At 40.7% G+C, this 15,868-nt stretch overlaps 1 protein-coding gene across 2 annotated transcripts in view; it reads left to right on the top strand.

Annotated features, from left to right (window-relative positions):
- The window catches only part of PGAP6 (post-GPI attachment to proteins 6), a 29,638-nt gene extending 15,682 nt beyond the window's left edge, over window positions 1-13,956 (top strand). For both annotated transcript variants that reach the window (XM_074279815.1, XM_074279816.1), the window contains 7 exons: window positions 3-90; window positions 540-663; window positions 1,302-1,438; window positions 7,892-8,070; window positions 9,162-9,308; window positions 10,977-11,093; window positions 13,488-13,956. In XM_074279815.1, coding sequence (XP_074135916.1) covers window positions 3-90; window positions 540-663; window positions 1,302-1,438; window positions 7,892-8,070; window positions 9,162-9,308; window positions 10,977-11,093; window positions 13,488-13,784 — 1,089 coding nt within the window. In that variant the 3' untranslated portion in view covers window positions 13,785-13,956. The remainder of the gene's footprint in view (window positions 1-2; window positions 91-539; window positions 664-1,301; window positions 1,439-7,891; window positions 8,071-9,161; window positions 9,309-10,976; window positions 11,094-13,487) is intronic.
- Window positions 13,957-15,868: the final 1,912 nt, after the last annotated feature.

The following is a 15,868-nucleotide window of genomic DNA, read 5'->3' on the forward strand; positions in this document are numbered from 1 at the left end:
AGACTCTGGGTAGTAACATTTCAGTGGTGGGTTGCTTGAGTGCCACCTCGCCTGTCCTCAGCCTCAATACCTCTCAAAACTGCACTACAGGTACAGGAATTAAGTAGAAGCTCGGGTTCCTTTTTGGGGAGGAGAAAGCACTCCTAAGGAAAGATCCCAGGGCACCTAGATGGTACCGTGGATAGATTGCCAGCCCTGAAGTCAGAAAGACCTGAGTTCAAATCTGGCCTCTGACACTTTAACATTTCCTGGCTGTGTGACCCTGGGCAAGTCACTTAACCCCAATTGCCTCAGCCAAAAAAAAAAAAAAAAAAGAAAAAAGCAAAGACCCCTGTCCCTCGAACATCTATACTGTGGAAGGACATAGGAAGAGTTACTTCATCTCTACTTTAGACCCCTCAACCCAGCTTGAAAAGTAGGGGAAATGGGTAACAGTATAACAGGGGGAGGAAGTTTTGTATCTTTAGTTCTCTAGTTCTTCCTATCTCGCTAAAAGCGTCACTAACCAACAGTAACACCTCTTACCTTTGTCCCTTTAGCCTTTTTCGAAGGATACTCTTTGTACCTGTCTGACTCTTCTCGTGAGGCCATGCTTTCTGTCCCCTATCCAGAGACGGGCAATTGGTACCTCTCCTTACAGCTCATCTGCCCCAAGAACCTGAGGTGAGTGTCTCATGGATAAGGACGGAACAAATTGGTCATACATGAGGTTTCCTAAGGGCCAAATTTTGTAGCAGGCTCTTCCTTTCTGTTGATTGGGTGCTCGTTCCCTGTGTGATCTTTCTTGCCTTCTTTTAGTCACTAGCAGGAATATGACTATTAAAGGATGGTAATGATAATAATGCTAACAGTTTTTTTTTTTCTTTAGCTCTTTATAATCTACAAAGCACTTTCTTTTTTTAATAATTCTGTGAGTTAGGTAATATAAATATTATTGTCCCCATTTAACAGATAAGGAAATGGAGGCTCTAAGTATCTTGCTCAAGAAACAGCTAATAAATATCAGAGCCTAGACTCAAGTCCAAGACAATTGGCCCCCATTCCAGTGCTCTTTTTATTGTATTGTACTCCATCTTAATTTTACATAAAATAGGGGCTTTCCTACTCCTTTGCAGAAGCCTTAGGAAGCTAATATGGGGAAGGGCAGCCTTTATGGCTAGAAAACAAAAGAGGGGGAAGATGTGGAAGGCAAAACTGAGCTAGCACAAAGCACAGAATAGAAAGAGCATTGGATCCAATTGCTAACTAGCTGCTAGTTTCTAAAGAGCTATGCTTACTTATGGCTCCTCTGTCCTCTACAGTGAGTGTCAGCACGTTCGAGCCAGTGTGGAGACTTCTCTGTCTCTGTCTCCCTGCTTCAATGACTGTGGCCCTTACGGCCAGTGTAGACTACTCCGAAGACACGGATACCTTTATGCCAGTTGTACCTGCAAAGCCGGTGAGTAATACTTGACCTTTTCCTGGGAGGGGAGACCCTAGATTGGAATTGTTTCTCTAACTGCCATCCAAGAAGGATCCTGAGACATAAAACCAACAGTCATAGTCTTCCTAGGACCTCGGGGTCAGTATAAAGGACCTCAAGACAGTATAAAGTAGGGTGGAAAAACCAGAATACTAGCCTATGAGATCACTATATGAGACATCTAGCAGTTTTAGGGGTATGGCCAAGTGAAGAGAAGAAGCCTCTTTAGAAGGAAGGCTTGATTAAGGGAAATGTTTGAACCTTTCCTTGCTTCTTCAATGCCCCCTTCATTTTTTTGTTTTTATGTCCTCTCAGTATCTTGTTATGCCTTTCATTTCTACAGCTGCTAGATTTTCTATCTCAATACCCAAACCCTATACATGTAGGTTGAAAGGGAATTCATTTTTAAGAGAGGGAAATGTGGGGCTTGAAGCTCCATCTTGATACTCTCCACTCCAGGTCTTTCCTCCTCCCTATAATGAGACTTCCTGATTTAAATTCCATTTTTCTTCTAAACTTTTCTATTTCTATTGAAACTACCAGCATTTTTTTTAGTCATTCATATTTATAGTCTTGAAGTCATCCACAATTCTTCTCACTCCCTTTCCCTATCAGTTGTCATATCCTATTTTTTAATATAAACTTTTATTGATATTTTTGTCATTCACATTCTTTACATTTTAAAAAATTTTATGTTTTGCATTTCTCAATATATTCTTCCTCCTTCCCATCCCAGAGAGTTTGTTACAATAAGGAAGGAAAAAAAAGACCCAATATATTAATCAAAGGCAACATTCTATATTGTGGTCTCTACATATCTCCAAAGAAAGGAAGGCATAGAATATTATCATATTTCTTCTTTGGGGCTAGGCTTAGTCATCATACTTTCACATCAATTGTTTTCAGGTTTAGTTGGTTTTTTTCTTTATCTATTGTTGTAGCTATTTTGTAGGTTGTTTTTCCAGTTGCCAAATCCTCCTACTATATCTTTTGTGCCCATCCCCTCTCTCCATTCACATAGACTCTACCCTTGCTCATCACCTTTCCCCAAGACCATTGTGGTAACTTCCTCCTTAATTCACAGTCTATCCCCCATTCAAGCCTGTCTCCACGAAACTTCCAAATTGATATTCCTAAACTATAGACTTCACCATGTTGTTCTCTGATTCATCAGTAGTTGCCCCTAGGATAAAATACAAAATCCTCAGTTAGGCCCTCCACAATTATGACTCTCACTTACCTTTATTACCTCCCCCTCCCCCTCCCTCTTCCCCTCCCTCTCTCCCTCCCCCCCTCTCCTCTTCTCCCCTTCCCTCCCCTCTCCTTCCTTTCCCTTCCCTTGTTGGGGTCAAGTGACTTGCCCAGGGTCACACAGATAGGAAGTGTTAAGTGTCTGAGATCAAATTTGAACTCAAGTCCTCCAGACTTCAAGGCTGGTGCTTTATCCACTATACCAATTAGCTGCCCCTCACCTACCTTTCTTGAAGTAATATTTCATTTTACTTCTTTTTTCAATCAAACTGATCTACTTGCTGTTCTCTCTGTGAAATGTGCTACTTAGTAATCTGGCCTAGCTAAGCAAAGATCTTGAAATTTCAGTTTTAGAAATTGGAGAGAGGTATAAGCTGCTTCCCTCTTGCAAGAGGCAGTATTCAAGTGATTGCCTGAGTGTTTCTTTCTTGAGGCAGCAACAGAGGGCGTTGATTAGAGATCACACTGCCCCCTTCCCTCTATGTAAACATGCTTTATTTTTGTTTGTTTTGTTTTGTTTTTTGTGAAAATGTCCTTTTCTTGTCAATGGAGACAAAATGACATTTTATATAAACAAATCACCTAGTTCACTTTGGACATAGAGACATTACAAGGGAGGAAAGGTCTGAGATGGAGAGAAAGGGAAGAGAGGCAGAGGGAGAGGGTAGAGCAGGTTCCTGATTGTGTAAACATACTAATAAAGAAAAAACCCAAGCCTGCAGGCTTAGCCTAGGCATGCATTGGAGGAGGTTGAGGGATAATGATACTGTAAAGGAAATTTCCTGTGTCTCCTCATTTTGCATTTTAGGAGAACCTCTTACCAATAGCCGAAAGTGCTGTGTACTGAAAGTTGCTCACTCCAATGTGAATTCAGGTCTGTCAGAGCTTTTTTCCTCAGAGTGAAGCTGAGATCTCTAGGGAGCAAGCAGCATCTGGGAAAATACTGACCTATGTCATATCAAGCTCCAGTCTCTAGGCTGCTGAGTCACCCCTGCTGATTGGGAGTGGAAAGTGACTTAGCCAGCTCAGACTTCCTTGTTTTCCTGGTGATGCAAGAGGGAGGGCTAGTCATGGACTGATTCCCTTAATAAACCGAATTTCTGAAGAAAACATTTTGCAAGGTCCCTTTTCTAGGGCAGAATAAGGCTGCCTGGCAGTTGATCCCTAAGTTTGGATTGCAGTTGGGAAAACTGATAACTGGGGAGATAGATATCTAGGATATGGTTTTGAAGATTATTGTTTGACTTGACTTTTACCCTCTATGCAGTGTCCTGCTGGTCCAACAGTATGACTAAAAGGCCCTTCCCTAATTGCTAGTAGTAATTATACGTTGGTATTACTATCTCTGTAATGACTCCATTTACAACTTCATAAAATCTCGTTTGACCTTGAATAGTTTCTTCCCTAGAGGTTCATGTAACAAACCATTTTTCAAATGTGTAAATTAGCAGCTACTGGCACAATTGGTAATGTTTAATTGGATTTCTTTGGTGCCTGGAGTTATCCTGACCCCAAAACTTAATGAAAGGAGAATAGGAAAAGGACAATTCTGATAGGGCCTTCCTCTCAGAGGAAACTGGGTCTAAGTGCTAAATAGGAATGGGGACTGGTTAGTTTGGAAGCTGTACTGACTTCTGCCACAGAATGTTAGTATTAAAAAATATCTCAAATATCATCTAGTCCAATCTATGTCTTAATGGGAATTTTTTTCTGTGATATCTCTGACAAGTGAACATTTGTCTCCATGTGAAAGCCTCCAGTGGGAGGGATATTTTCTCTTTCCTGAGGCCATCTATTCCATTTTAGGACAGCTATAGTTGTCAGGATTTCCTTGTACCAGGCTGAAAACTGCCTCTGCCACTTTGATGCTTTGTTCCTGGATCTGCCTTCTACAGTAACAAAAAACAATACTAATTCCTAGGTCACATTTTTATAGCCCTATTTTGTTGCTTCTTCAAGTTCATTAACCCTAATTCCTTTTTTAAAATAGTATTTTATTTTTCCAAATACGTGCATAGTTTTCTTTTTTTTTTTCCTTCTTCAGTTCAACAATTTTTTTTATTATAGCTTTTTATTTACAAGATATTTGCATGGGTAATTATTCTATTGCAAAACCTTTTGTTCTAACTTTTGTTCTCCTTCCCCCAAATGGCAGGTTGACCAATACATGTTAAATATGTTAAAGTATAAGTTAAATACAATATATGTATACATGTCTTAAAAAGTTATTTTGCTGTACAAAAAGAATCAGACTTTGAAATAGTGTGCAATTAGCCTGTGAAGGAAATAAAAAATGTAGGCGGACAAAAATATAGGGATTGGGAATTCTATGTAGTGGTTCATAGTCATCTCCCAGAGTTCTCCTGCTGGGTGTAGCTGGTTCAGTTTATTGCTGCTCTGTTGGAACTGATCTGGTTTATCTCATTGTTGAAGAGGGCCACGTCCATCAGAATTGATCATCATATAGTATTGTTGCTGAAGTATATAAAGATCTCCTGGTCCTGTTCATTTCACTCAGCATCAGTTCATGTAAGTCTCTCCAGGCCTTTCTGAAATCCCCCTGCTGGTCATTTCTTACAGAACAATAATATTCTATAACATTCATATACCATAATTTATTCAGCCATTCTCCAATTGATGGGCATCCACTCAATTTCCAGTTTCTGACCACTACAAAGAGGGCTGCCATAAACAATTTGGCACATACAGGTCCCTTTCCCTTCTTTAAGATCTATTTGGGATATAAGCCCAGTAGTAACATTGATGGGTCAAAGGGTATGTACAGTCTAACTTTTTGAGCATAGTTCCAAATTGCTCTCCAGAATGGCTGGATGTATTCACAATTCCACCAACAATTTATCAGTGTCCCACATGCTTAGTTTTCAATATGCATTTCTGTAAAACTTTTGTGTTCCACATTTTTCTCTTTATCTTCCCCCTTCTCAAAACAGTAAGCAATCTGACATAGGTAAACATGTGCAATCCTTTTAAATATATTTCCATATTTGTCATCAACGTTCAGTTTTGTAAAACTTTGTGTTCCAAATTTTTCTCCTTATCTCCCTCCTCCCCAAGATACAAGCAATTTGATATGGCTTAAATATGTGTAACTCTTCTAAACATATTTCCATATTTGTCATGATGTACGAGAAAAATTAGATCAAAAGGTGAAAGAAATCACAAGAAAGGAAAAAACAACAAGCAAACAAACAACAACCACAACAAAAGGGTGAAAACACTATGCTTCAATCCACATTCAGTCTCCATAGTTCTCTTTCTGAATGCAGAAAGCATTTTCCATCCTAAATTCAGTAGTCCTCACTCCTCTAACCAATCATCACAGGGTCTTTAGAAACTTCATCCTCCTAAATGCTAAATTGTATATCAGACAATGCATTTTTTCTCTTCTTTCAAAAATGCTAATGTGCCTCTCTAAATTTCCCATAATTTCTGCATAAGCAACTAGGTCTTCCTTGGTAGTCACAATTAGGTCTAGAATATCAGTTTTCCCTTTCATTTTCCCTTAAACTTTTAAATACCCTTATTTTTATTGATGTCTTTTATCTTTATATTACCTTTATTTCCAAACATGTCCTTTCTCTTTTTCTTTTTAGCTAGCCATCCCTTGTTACAAGTATTTTTTTTTAAAGTTTAACAAAAGTAACCAACGTATTGACTATGACTGATAGCACATACTGCAGAAAAAGAAGAGAAGATGCATTTGTTGAACTCTTTTTCCACGGTCAGTTTTGGTCATCATAAAGTATCAGGGTTTTTTGATTTTGGTCATCATAAAATATTCGGTTTTTTTTTCCTTTCTATTTTGTAGTGTTTGCATCTGTTGTATTGTTCTATTTATTTTACTTTGCATCCATTCATAAAAATCTTCCCTTCATCTTTAAAAAAAAGAAAGAAAGAAAGAAAGAAACCATTATTCAAATGCTTGACTTAGGCAGAGAACTCCAGCAATTGTCAAGTGAATAAAATTCTTCCATCTCCACTATAATATGCCTGTGTGGCAAATTTGTGTTCTCTTTCCTAAATTATTCTTCTGTTTTCCTTCTCTAAGTCTTCATTGCATATTCCCATAAAAAAAACATTCCTTCTCTTTATCTCTCCATTGATCTTCACCCAGCTGCTCCCTACTATGATTTCCTCCACTGATTCTTTGGTTTCCTCACACAAGTATAACTTCATAACATAGGTTACTATTTACCCTTTTATTTCTTCTGTTCCTTTTTTAGTGAAATATACCCTTTTAACAGCCATTTGTATGCCTTTTGAATGTATGCCATCCTACCAAATCTTAGTGCTACTCCTATGAGGTTAGATTTTTCTCCTTATGCTAGGATTTTTACTTCATCTAGTTTCTTATTTACACTTTGTGTGTTTATATATCGACATCTAAACCCACCAGTTTTATTATTGGCTTTCTTTTTGAATATTGTCTTCTGTGAATTACTGAGCTTCTTATTTGATATTCTTTCTAAGCTGTTCTTATGACCTATGGTATCTGACTTGTCAGATCTATGAGGGCAGTTTCCTCCTCTTCCCTTTTTAGTTTAAAGCCCTCTTGATCAGATTTATGAAACCCTGAGGAAGCAAACATTTCTTAGTAACATCTCCATGTTCTGTAACTTGTCAATTCTGTGCACCCTAAGTTATTTGCTTTTGCTTTTTTTCCCCCTTTAGTTGCTAGAAAGACTAAAAAAAAAAAACAACAACAACAACAAAAAACAGTTGATCTCTGACTAAAGTGAACTAAAAGGAAAAAAAAGGAAAAACTGGACTAGCAATTTATTGGAAGGATTGTCATGAGAATCAAATGAAAGCCTATATATCTAAAGCACTTTGTAAATATTACATAAATATTAGCAATCATCATCACTCTTATTATTATTATAGAGAAGGGATCAATCTCCTAACAGCACTAGGGAGCAAGCTTAATTAATTTAGCAATAATTTATTAAGTGATTTCATTTATTTACAAATAGTTTCAATTCCCCAACTATGAAGAAGTTTACAAATTAATAGATTGGTGAGGAAATGTTGGGTAGGATTTAGCCTGGGGAGCAAGTTTTAAGTGCTAGCCTCCCTCTGGTTGTGGGATATCTCTTGCCCTCATGCCCCTCCTAATTTCCAGCAGTTACTGCATGAGTCTCCCTTCCATCCGTGCAGGCTGGCAGGGCTGGAGCTGTACTGATGACTCTAAGGCCCAAACAGTGGCGCAGCAGAACCTGGCCACCCTGCTGCTCACCCTCAGCAACCTCATGTTCCTGCTCCCTGTCACTGTCGCTGTCTGCCGCCACTACCTGGTTGAAGCGTCTGTCTACAGCTACACCATGTTTTTCTCGACGGTACTTCTTTTCATTTCCCATTCATTCTCACCATGTCCATCATATATTTTTTCTTTCCTCCCATCCAGTCTTTCCCACTCCCTGGAAAGGGCTTGCTTGGGAGTTCTTTTAAAGGCAGTTTGTCAGGTATGAGCATCTCTTTAAGGAACTAGCATTTCAGAGAAAGCCTCTCTGGAAGGGTATCTCAGGAGGAGGGGCCTTCCCAGAAGTTAGCAGTAGTATTCCATTAATTCATGCAGTAGCATTGACTAAGTGAATGGTGTGTGCAAAGTACTCAGTAAGCCCTGAGAGGACAAATACAAACTTGGCCTTCCTAGAGTTTACATATGACTGAGTATCCACAAGTGACTATATAATGCAGAGTAGAATGGGGTTGACATAGGAGAGGCAGGAAGGACCTGGTGGTGATAATGTGTTTGGAGGGTGCAGGGGGAGAATTTCAATAGATGGTGCCTGGACAGAGGTATGGGAACCAACAAGTACAGAAGAGAATTGAAAGTCAGCAAAGAGTTTAGTTTGGCTAGAGTGAAAGGGTAGTCATATGAAATAAAGCTAGAATTCAAGCTAATAGATTCAGGGTTAAAAGGGACCTCAGATGTCACCTAGTAGATCTCATCCCCTCATTTACACATGAGCATATTGAGGCCCAAGCAGGCCAAGTGACTTGCCCAGAGTACCCCTGGTATCCAAGGTAGGATTTGAATACAGGTCCTTTTTCTCCAAATTCAGTGTTCATTCTGCCTCCTTGACTTATCAGATTATTGACAGCTTTAAGTGCTGGGCTAAGGATTTTGTATTTTATCCTGTCCTCAATAAGGAACACTTTTATAGCAGAGAAAGACTAGAAATAGAGAGACTAGTTAAAAGACTGATAAAGCAGGTGAGAAAATTTGAGGGTCTGGCTTAGTGTAGTAACAATAAAAGTATAAAAGTGAAAACAAAAGTAATCTGTGGGTTTAATGACTGGAGATGGGAAACATGAGAAAGAATGAGTTAGAAATGATGCTGAGACTTCCTGGGCAGAGGAGCAGAGAATCTGGAAGTGGGTGGCTGGAGTCTGACCTCTGATTTCCCCTTCCTTCCCCCTGAAGTTCTATCATGCCTGTGACCAGCCTGGGGTAGCAGTGCTGTGCATCATGGACTATGACACGCTCCAGTACTGTGATTTCCTGGGCTCTGTGGTGTCCATCTGGGTTACAATCCTCTGCATGTCTCGAGTAAAGACTTTTGTGAAATATGTAAGTGTTGTTGAAATCAGGGGATGGTTCACTTCCTTCTAGGAATCCCTCAGGACTGTTTGGGAGAATGGGAAAGAGCAGGAAACCATTCCCAGAAAGCACACTCCTCATTATTCCCTGTGAGGAATTGGGGAAAACTCGGCATCTGGACCTTGTCCCAAAATATCATGCTCACATGAGATTTTGAAATGGCAAATATGCACAGGGAAGTGTAAAAGGACAATGAAATTGGTATCACTCTTTTTGAGAAAACTACAGGAAGAACAGTCACTCTGGTGGTATTTAACTCATTTCCTGATTCTAAGCATTCCACAGCAAATGGAAATAGTACTTGTTAGGTGGAGTTGGGATATGCTTAAGAGCACCTTCTTCCCCTGAGCCGCCTCCTCTGCTAATCTTCACCCTACTTGCCCTGCCTCCTCAGCTTCCTGGTTCAGTTTTCTATGAGATGATCTTAGATGAGATCCAGAAACCAAGCTAGTCAAAACAAACAAATGAGGAGGGAGAAGAAGCTCTTTTGCTTTGCTTTGCTTATCAGCTGCATCCAAGGCCAGCTAAAAGGAAACTTCCCTCTTCTGTCCTGAGTTTTTCCATGGGTGCGGGTATGGGGCAAGATTGCCACTTTCTCTGGTCCCAGCTCCAGAGGAGAGAGGACATTCTGTGGCCAGAGCATTTCTTGTATTTCCCTCCCTTGTAGGATGCCCTGGCAAAGAGTTGGGGCCAGGGAAGTGCTTAAGGGCCACTGGCATTTCTCTAGCTATCATGATAAACTAATATTGGGAGCAAGGAAATAGATCAATTTGGGCTTAATATAGTGGAAAGACCTCTGGATTTATGGTCAGAAGACCCAGATTCAAGTTCTTGCTCAATCATTTAGCAGCCTTATCACTTTGGACAAGTCCCTTTTATCTCCTTAGGTCTCAGAGATACCTTTCCTCTCTACTGTGTTGTTGGGAAATTCCAGTGAGAGAATGTGTCTAGATTCCTGGACCACTTGACAGATGAGAAACAAATGGTCACATCCCTTCCCTGGTATCTACTCCAGAAAAAAACATGATATTTACACCAGAATAATGATCAAGAAATCCAGTGAGAAACTACAGTGACTTCCCTCATTCCAGTCCTCCACAAAATAACAGTTAGAAGGTCATAGACAATACAGAGAGAACTGCCACACTGGCATCCATCAGACAAGCCAGTAGCCAGAAACAGCAAAGAGAGGTTCCCCCGAATGAAGCGCTTGGAAGCTGGGTTCAGCATCGGACCATTTCAGCATAGCACTGATCTACCTCAATTAAGAATCTAGGGGCTTAGGGTAAGGCCAAGCAGTGCCAACTATTCTTTACCTAGAAATACAGCAGGGGGCAAAGCTGGCTTGGTACAAACAGGAATCCTTTCCTCCAGCAAATGGGAAACCTCACTATCTTCTGAGCATTCTACTTGTGGACAGCTCTAATTGTCAAGAGGTTTTTCCTTATGTAGAGTTGAACCATAGATTATAGATGTGTAAACAACCTTGAAAGATTTTTTAATGCAATCATCTAATTTAGCAGTGAAGAAATAGAATGAGAGGAAAGCCTTATCTGATCAACACTACAGAATCTGAGGGCTGGGGCAAGGCTGAGGAGGCTGCTGAAGCCTAATGGTCTATTGGTATTTCTCCTATAGGTGCTCTTTGTCCTGGGGACCCTGATCATTGCAATGTCCCTGCAGCTGGACCGGAGGGGCATCTGGAACATGATGGGCCCTTGCCTCTTCGCCCTCATTATCATGATCAGCATGTGGGTAAGGATCCCATGGAGTTATTTGGAGAGTAGGATGGAATCCTGTAATGAAACCCAGGCCTTTGTAATCACATTTTTATTGAGACCTTAAATTGAGGTACTCAGTCTGGCTGAAGGTATCTTGTCTTGTTTCTTTCTTTGATTCCATGGCGCTCACCAAGGTAGGGTAGCTTGCTGACTCACCATATTTATTTTTTGCACCCCCCAAATCTCTATTATTACCTTGAAACTGTCTATTTTTGCCCTCATCCTGCTCAAACTCAAGCTATAAGAAAAGTCAGCATTTTGAAGGTGAGGTCCTTAGAGCATTGGATCTGGAATCAGGACAAGCTGAGTTCAAATTTAGCCTCAGCTATATAACGCTAGCTTTGTAACCCTGAGCAAGTCATTTAACCTCTGTTTGCCTCAGTTTTCTCATCTGTAAAATGGGGATAATAGTACCCACTTTCCCTGGAGGTTGTGAGAATCAAATGAGATAGTTGAAAAATCACTTAGCAGAGTGACAGCCACAAAGTAGGCACTATATAAATGTTAGCTACTTATATTATATGCTGAATTAAGTGTAGTCAAATTAATGTTGGTGAAATCTACAAACATTCATATGGTATTGGAAATTAGTCTATGAAGTTATGAAAAGCAAGAGTCTAGAACTAGGGTTCTCATTCTACTTCCTTACTCAGATTGGTTTCTAATATAGACCTGTTGCTATTTATATGTAGCTCATAGATAAATGGATGGATGGAAAGACAGATGGATAGATAGAAAAATAAAAAGATCACACACTTGCTCTCTCTTTATGGTTTACAAAGTGCTTTACTTAACAGTAACCTTACATGGGTGGTAGAAGGTAATACTACCCCATTTTACAGAGGAGAAAACAGATACTTTCTAGGGAGTAAGTTTACCCTTGTTGAAGGTCTCTGCACAGAAGCAGTACTGCTGCTCAGACTTGAACAAGGCTTCCTTTTCCCTGCATTACATTGTTAGCACAGGCCCTGGCTTTGTCTGTCATACTTTGAGATCATTATGGGCCTGTGGTTTAATAATTTGTTTGACTGCCATGTTCTGAGAAATAACTGGCAAGGCAAGAAGCATTTAAATGCTTTAACAAGAATTTACATAAAATGGTGACCAAAATGCTCATTGCCAATTTCTCCCAGTTCACAGAGAAAACCTGCTTATTTACAGATCATTTTTCCTGGAGGTGCTACTCTCCATAAGAAGAGTAAGGGGGTAAGGGGTTACCCCATAAACAATCCTGATCAAACATATATCTTTGCTTTTTTAGCCTTTGCAAAGACCAGTTAACTTAAATAGATCCAATACCTAAATGCAGAGAGGCTTTAAATGAGTTACTTTTTACAGAAGACTAATTTCCTCTGGTCATAATTTCCCAATTTCAGAGCTAAGAAACATCTTTCAAAGTCTGAAGCCTAGCATAGTATTAGACAGTAATATACATTATCTGATGACCAATTACAAAGACTAGCTGGATGATCTGATAAAAGCCAGGAGTATAGGATATTATGGGATAGTATAGGATACTCTGGAGTCTGGGCAGAAGTCACTGATATATGGTGGCTTCCGGGGTAAATCCCCTGATTGGTGTTTCATCGGCCCTGAGATAGGGAGGGAGTAGCTGTTCAAAGAAGATAGGAGCAGCTTTGTGCCTACCTTAGTTCAGCTCTAGAGTGAAGACAGATGAGGTAGAATGAAAACAACATTGGATTTAGGATTGATTCAAGCTCCTAATCTACCCTGCCCTAAGCTAGCTATGAATTAGCGAGTTGCTCCACATATGAAGGTCAGTTTCCTCTTTGAAATGGGAATGATAATCATTGTGTTACCTGAACTATAATATTAATATATGCTCATACTACTGTAATTCCCCCAATACATGCCTCTCCCCCTCCCCCCCCAGAATGATAACAGCTACTCCCAGCTATCTTCTTGTCTTTCTTTTAAGATGGAAGAAAATCCATGGTCTCTGCCTCCCTACTCTGGCATTTTGTCCCCAGTAGGCAGGGTAACAAATTCATGACTGGGAAATATGGATGGGGATCAGGTCCCTGATTCCCTCAAGTCCTAAGTCAAGAGGTCTCCATTCCTCCTCTCCCTGCCCATCTGTATGGCCGCATATTGTAGTTTATAAAGTTGTTTACCATCTGAATGCTTAATAAATGCTTCTTGCCTTACCTTAGTTTGCCTGTTGTTTCTCAGAACATGGCAGCCAAACAAATTACTAATACTCATTTGACAGAAATGAGCTCAAGGAGACTAACTCAAAGTTACATACAGGTTTGTCACTAGGATCCAGATCCTTCCCCTAAAGCAACAGGGCCCTCAATTTTTGGTCATTAATAGATGAATGTGTATCTCTTCTTGTGTGATTTAGGTATACAGATGTATCCATCGACATCATTGTTATCCCACATCATGGAAGCGATGGGCCTTCTACCTCCTCCCTGGAATCTCTCTGGCATTTGTGGCCATTGCTATCTACACCTTCATGGGGACCAATGACAACTACTTTTACACACACAGCATCTGGCATGTGCTGATGGCCAGCAGTGTGGCTTTCCTTCTACCCCCTCGTGAAAAGAACATAGAACCCTGGGCCTGGTCACAGAAGCTCACCTGCCGCTACCAGCTCTGTAAGAATACCCAGGAGGAACTCTATGCAGTGACATGAAGTTACTAGGCCAGTGGCCCAACTGTCCTTCTGCAGCTTGGACTGCCACTGACAGGGTGATTCTGCCTGCCTTCCAACTCACCTCGCAGCTCCCATTTTTCCTCTCACTCTAAGAAAAAAGGGGATATGCTTCCTATTTGATTTCTGTCTAAATAAAATTGTCCTGAGCATAGTTTTTTCTATTTCTGCCAAGGGAAGAAATATTCTTCCCCACACACACACACTTCCAAGTCTGGTTACTGAATCCCAGTTCCCCCTCTGCTTGAGGGGTTTGGAGGATCTAGACCTGGGAATCTGTCGTCATTACAGTTAGATGACAGTCTATCTGGGATCGGAGCCTGTGGCCCTCCTGCCTGAACAAGAGTTAACTTTTGGTTTGATGGGAGATTCAGAGAAACCTCATGAAGACCTCCAGCTTCCTAAGTTGTTGAACTGTAGTAAAGGATAGAACAGAGTTCACAATTCCAGGCACTTGACAGATTTGAGGACAGGTCCAGAGAGAAAGGACAGAGTAGGGGAGAGGGGAAAATGAAGATGTCAGAACTGCTTCTATCTCTTTTCCTGAGAAGCAGAATCTAGACACATACCATCCCAGCTCTCCAGAGCCGGTCCTGGCCCCAGAGCTGCATGACTGTCCTCCAGTTCTGAGACTAAAGGAGCCAGCCCCATGGATGGGGTTGTGTTGGTGGTTTCACTATTATCTTTGTTTTGGTTATTTCTCAGTGGAGTTGTCCCATTTTAGCCCTTGTCCTTGTGTCCTCCCCACTTCCATCCCTATTCCCCTGAAGCTGCTGGGCTGTCTCTCTGAAAAAAAGTTGTATTTATCAGGGCTAAGTGAAGGAGGCTAATTAGGGCAATCGTGTATGATGGAGCTCTTGGGTTGGTATCTAGAAAGATCACTTCTCAGCCAGTGATCAAAAACAAAGCTTCTTTTCTGAGAATTGAACTGAGGGCAAGTCAATAGAGAGCTACATACATAGCACCCCTTAAGGGGAACTTACTTAAGCACTGTCATGCCACAGAGAGGCAATTCTACGTAATGGGATAGAGAGCCAGCCTCAGTGCCTAGAAGAAACATCAGAACTAAGTTGCTGCCTGTAACCTTGAAAAAAAATCACTTTATTTATAATTTATAAGCTTTGGAGAATTTGCCACTGTATGATAGTAGAGGAAGTTGCCAATGTATGTGAAATCACAGGGCTAGTGTCTCTCTCTTTTACCTCTCCTTTCTACCATCCTTGTCTATAAGGAATCTGTATCCTGGAATAGAGCTCAGGCAGAATTCAGGGCCAGCTGGGGTTGAGACCAAAGGTAATTAACTTTTCCACACAGGAATACTCACTTGTTCATTCAGTGTATATTTATTGCTCCTATCATGTGAAAGGCTCTGGGCTAAGTGCCGGACTGAATCAGTGACCTTGACTAATTAATGCTGTGTCCTCTCCAGTTATGAGTTTCAAATATCTTGTAGAAGAGAGATGTCTGACTCTTAATCTTAATCCTTTCAGTGGGGATCAGCTAGGTGGCGCAGTGGATAGAGCACCAGCCTTGAATTCAGGAGGACCCGAGTTCAAATCTGATCTCAGACTCTTAACAGTTCCTAGCTGTGTGACCCTGGGCAAGTCACTTAAACCCAGCCTCAGGGAAAAAAAAAAAAAATCCTTTCAGTGGAACTTCCCCCCCTTCTACCTTTCCCCTCTTAGCCCCCCATTTTCCACATATACTCACCCCTGGCCAATTTTCTCATAAGTCTATTCAAAAGTGAGTTAGCAAGAGTCATCCTGCCCCTAGAAATGGTTCTAGATTTAGGAATGGGTAATAATAGCAAACATTAGCAGAGAGTGCTCCTATGGGCCACGTACTGTTCTATCGTTTGTCCATCATAACGACTTTAAGAAATAGGTGCTGTTAATCTGAATTTTTCAGGTGAGGAAACAGGCAAATAGAAATAAAGTGATGCTGGGTAGCTAGCTAGCTAGTCTGAGGTCAGATTTGGAACTCGGGCTTTCCTGACTCCAAGCTTTTAATCACGAAAGCAACTAGCTGCCTCTATTAGGGATTAAATGCTAAACAAGGTTTAAATG

This window comes from Sminthopsis crassicaudata, chromosome 1 (assembly GCF_048593235.1).
Source record: "Sminthopsis crassicaudata isolate SCR6 chromosome 1, ASM4859323v1, whole genome shotgun sequence".
NCBI classification, from domain to species: domain Eukaryota; kingdom Metazoa; phylum Chordata; class Mammalia; order Dasyuromorphia; family Dasyuridae; genus Sminthopsis; species Sminthopsis crassicaudata.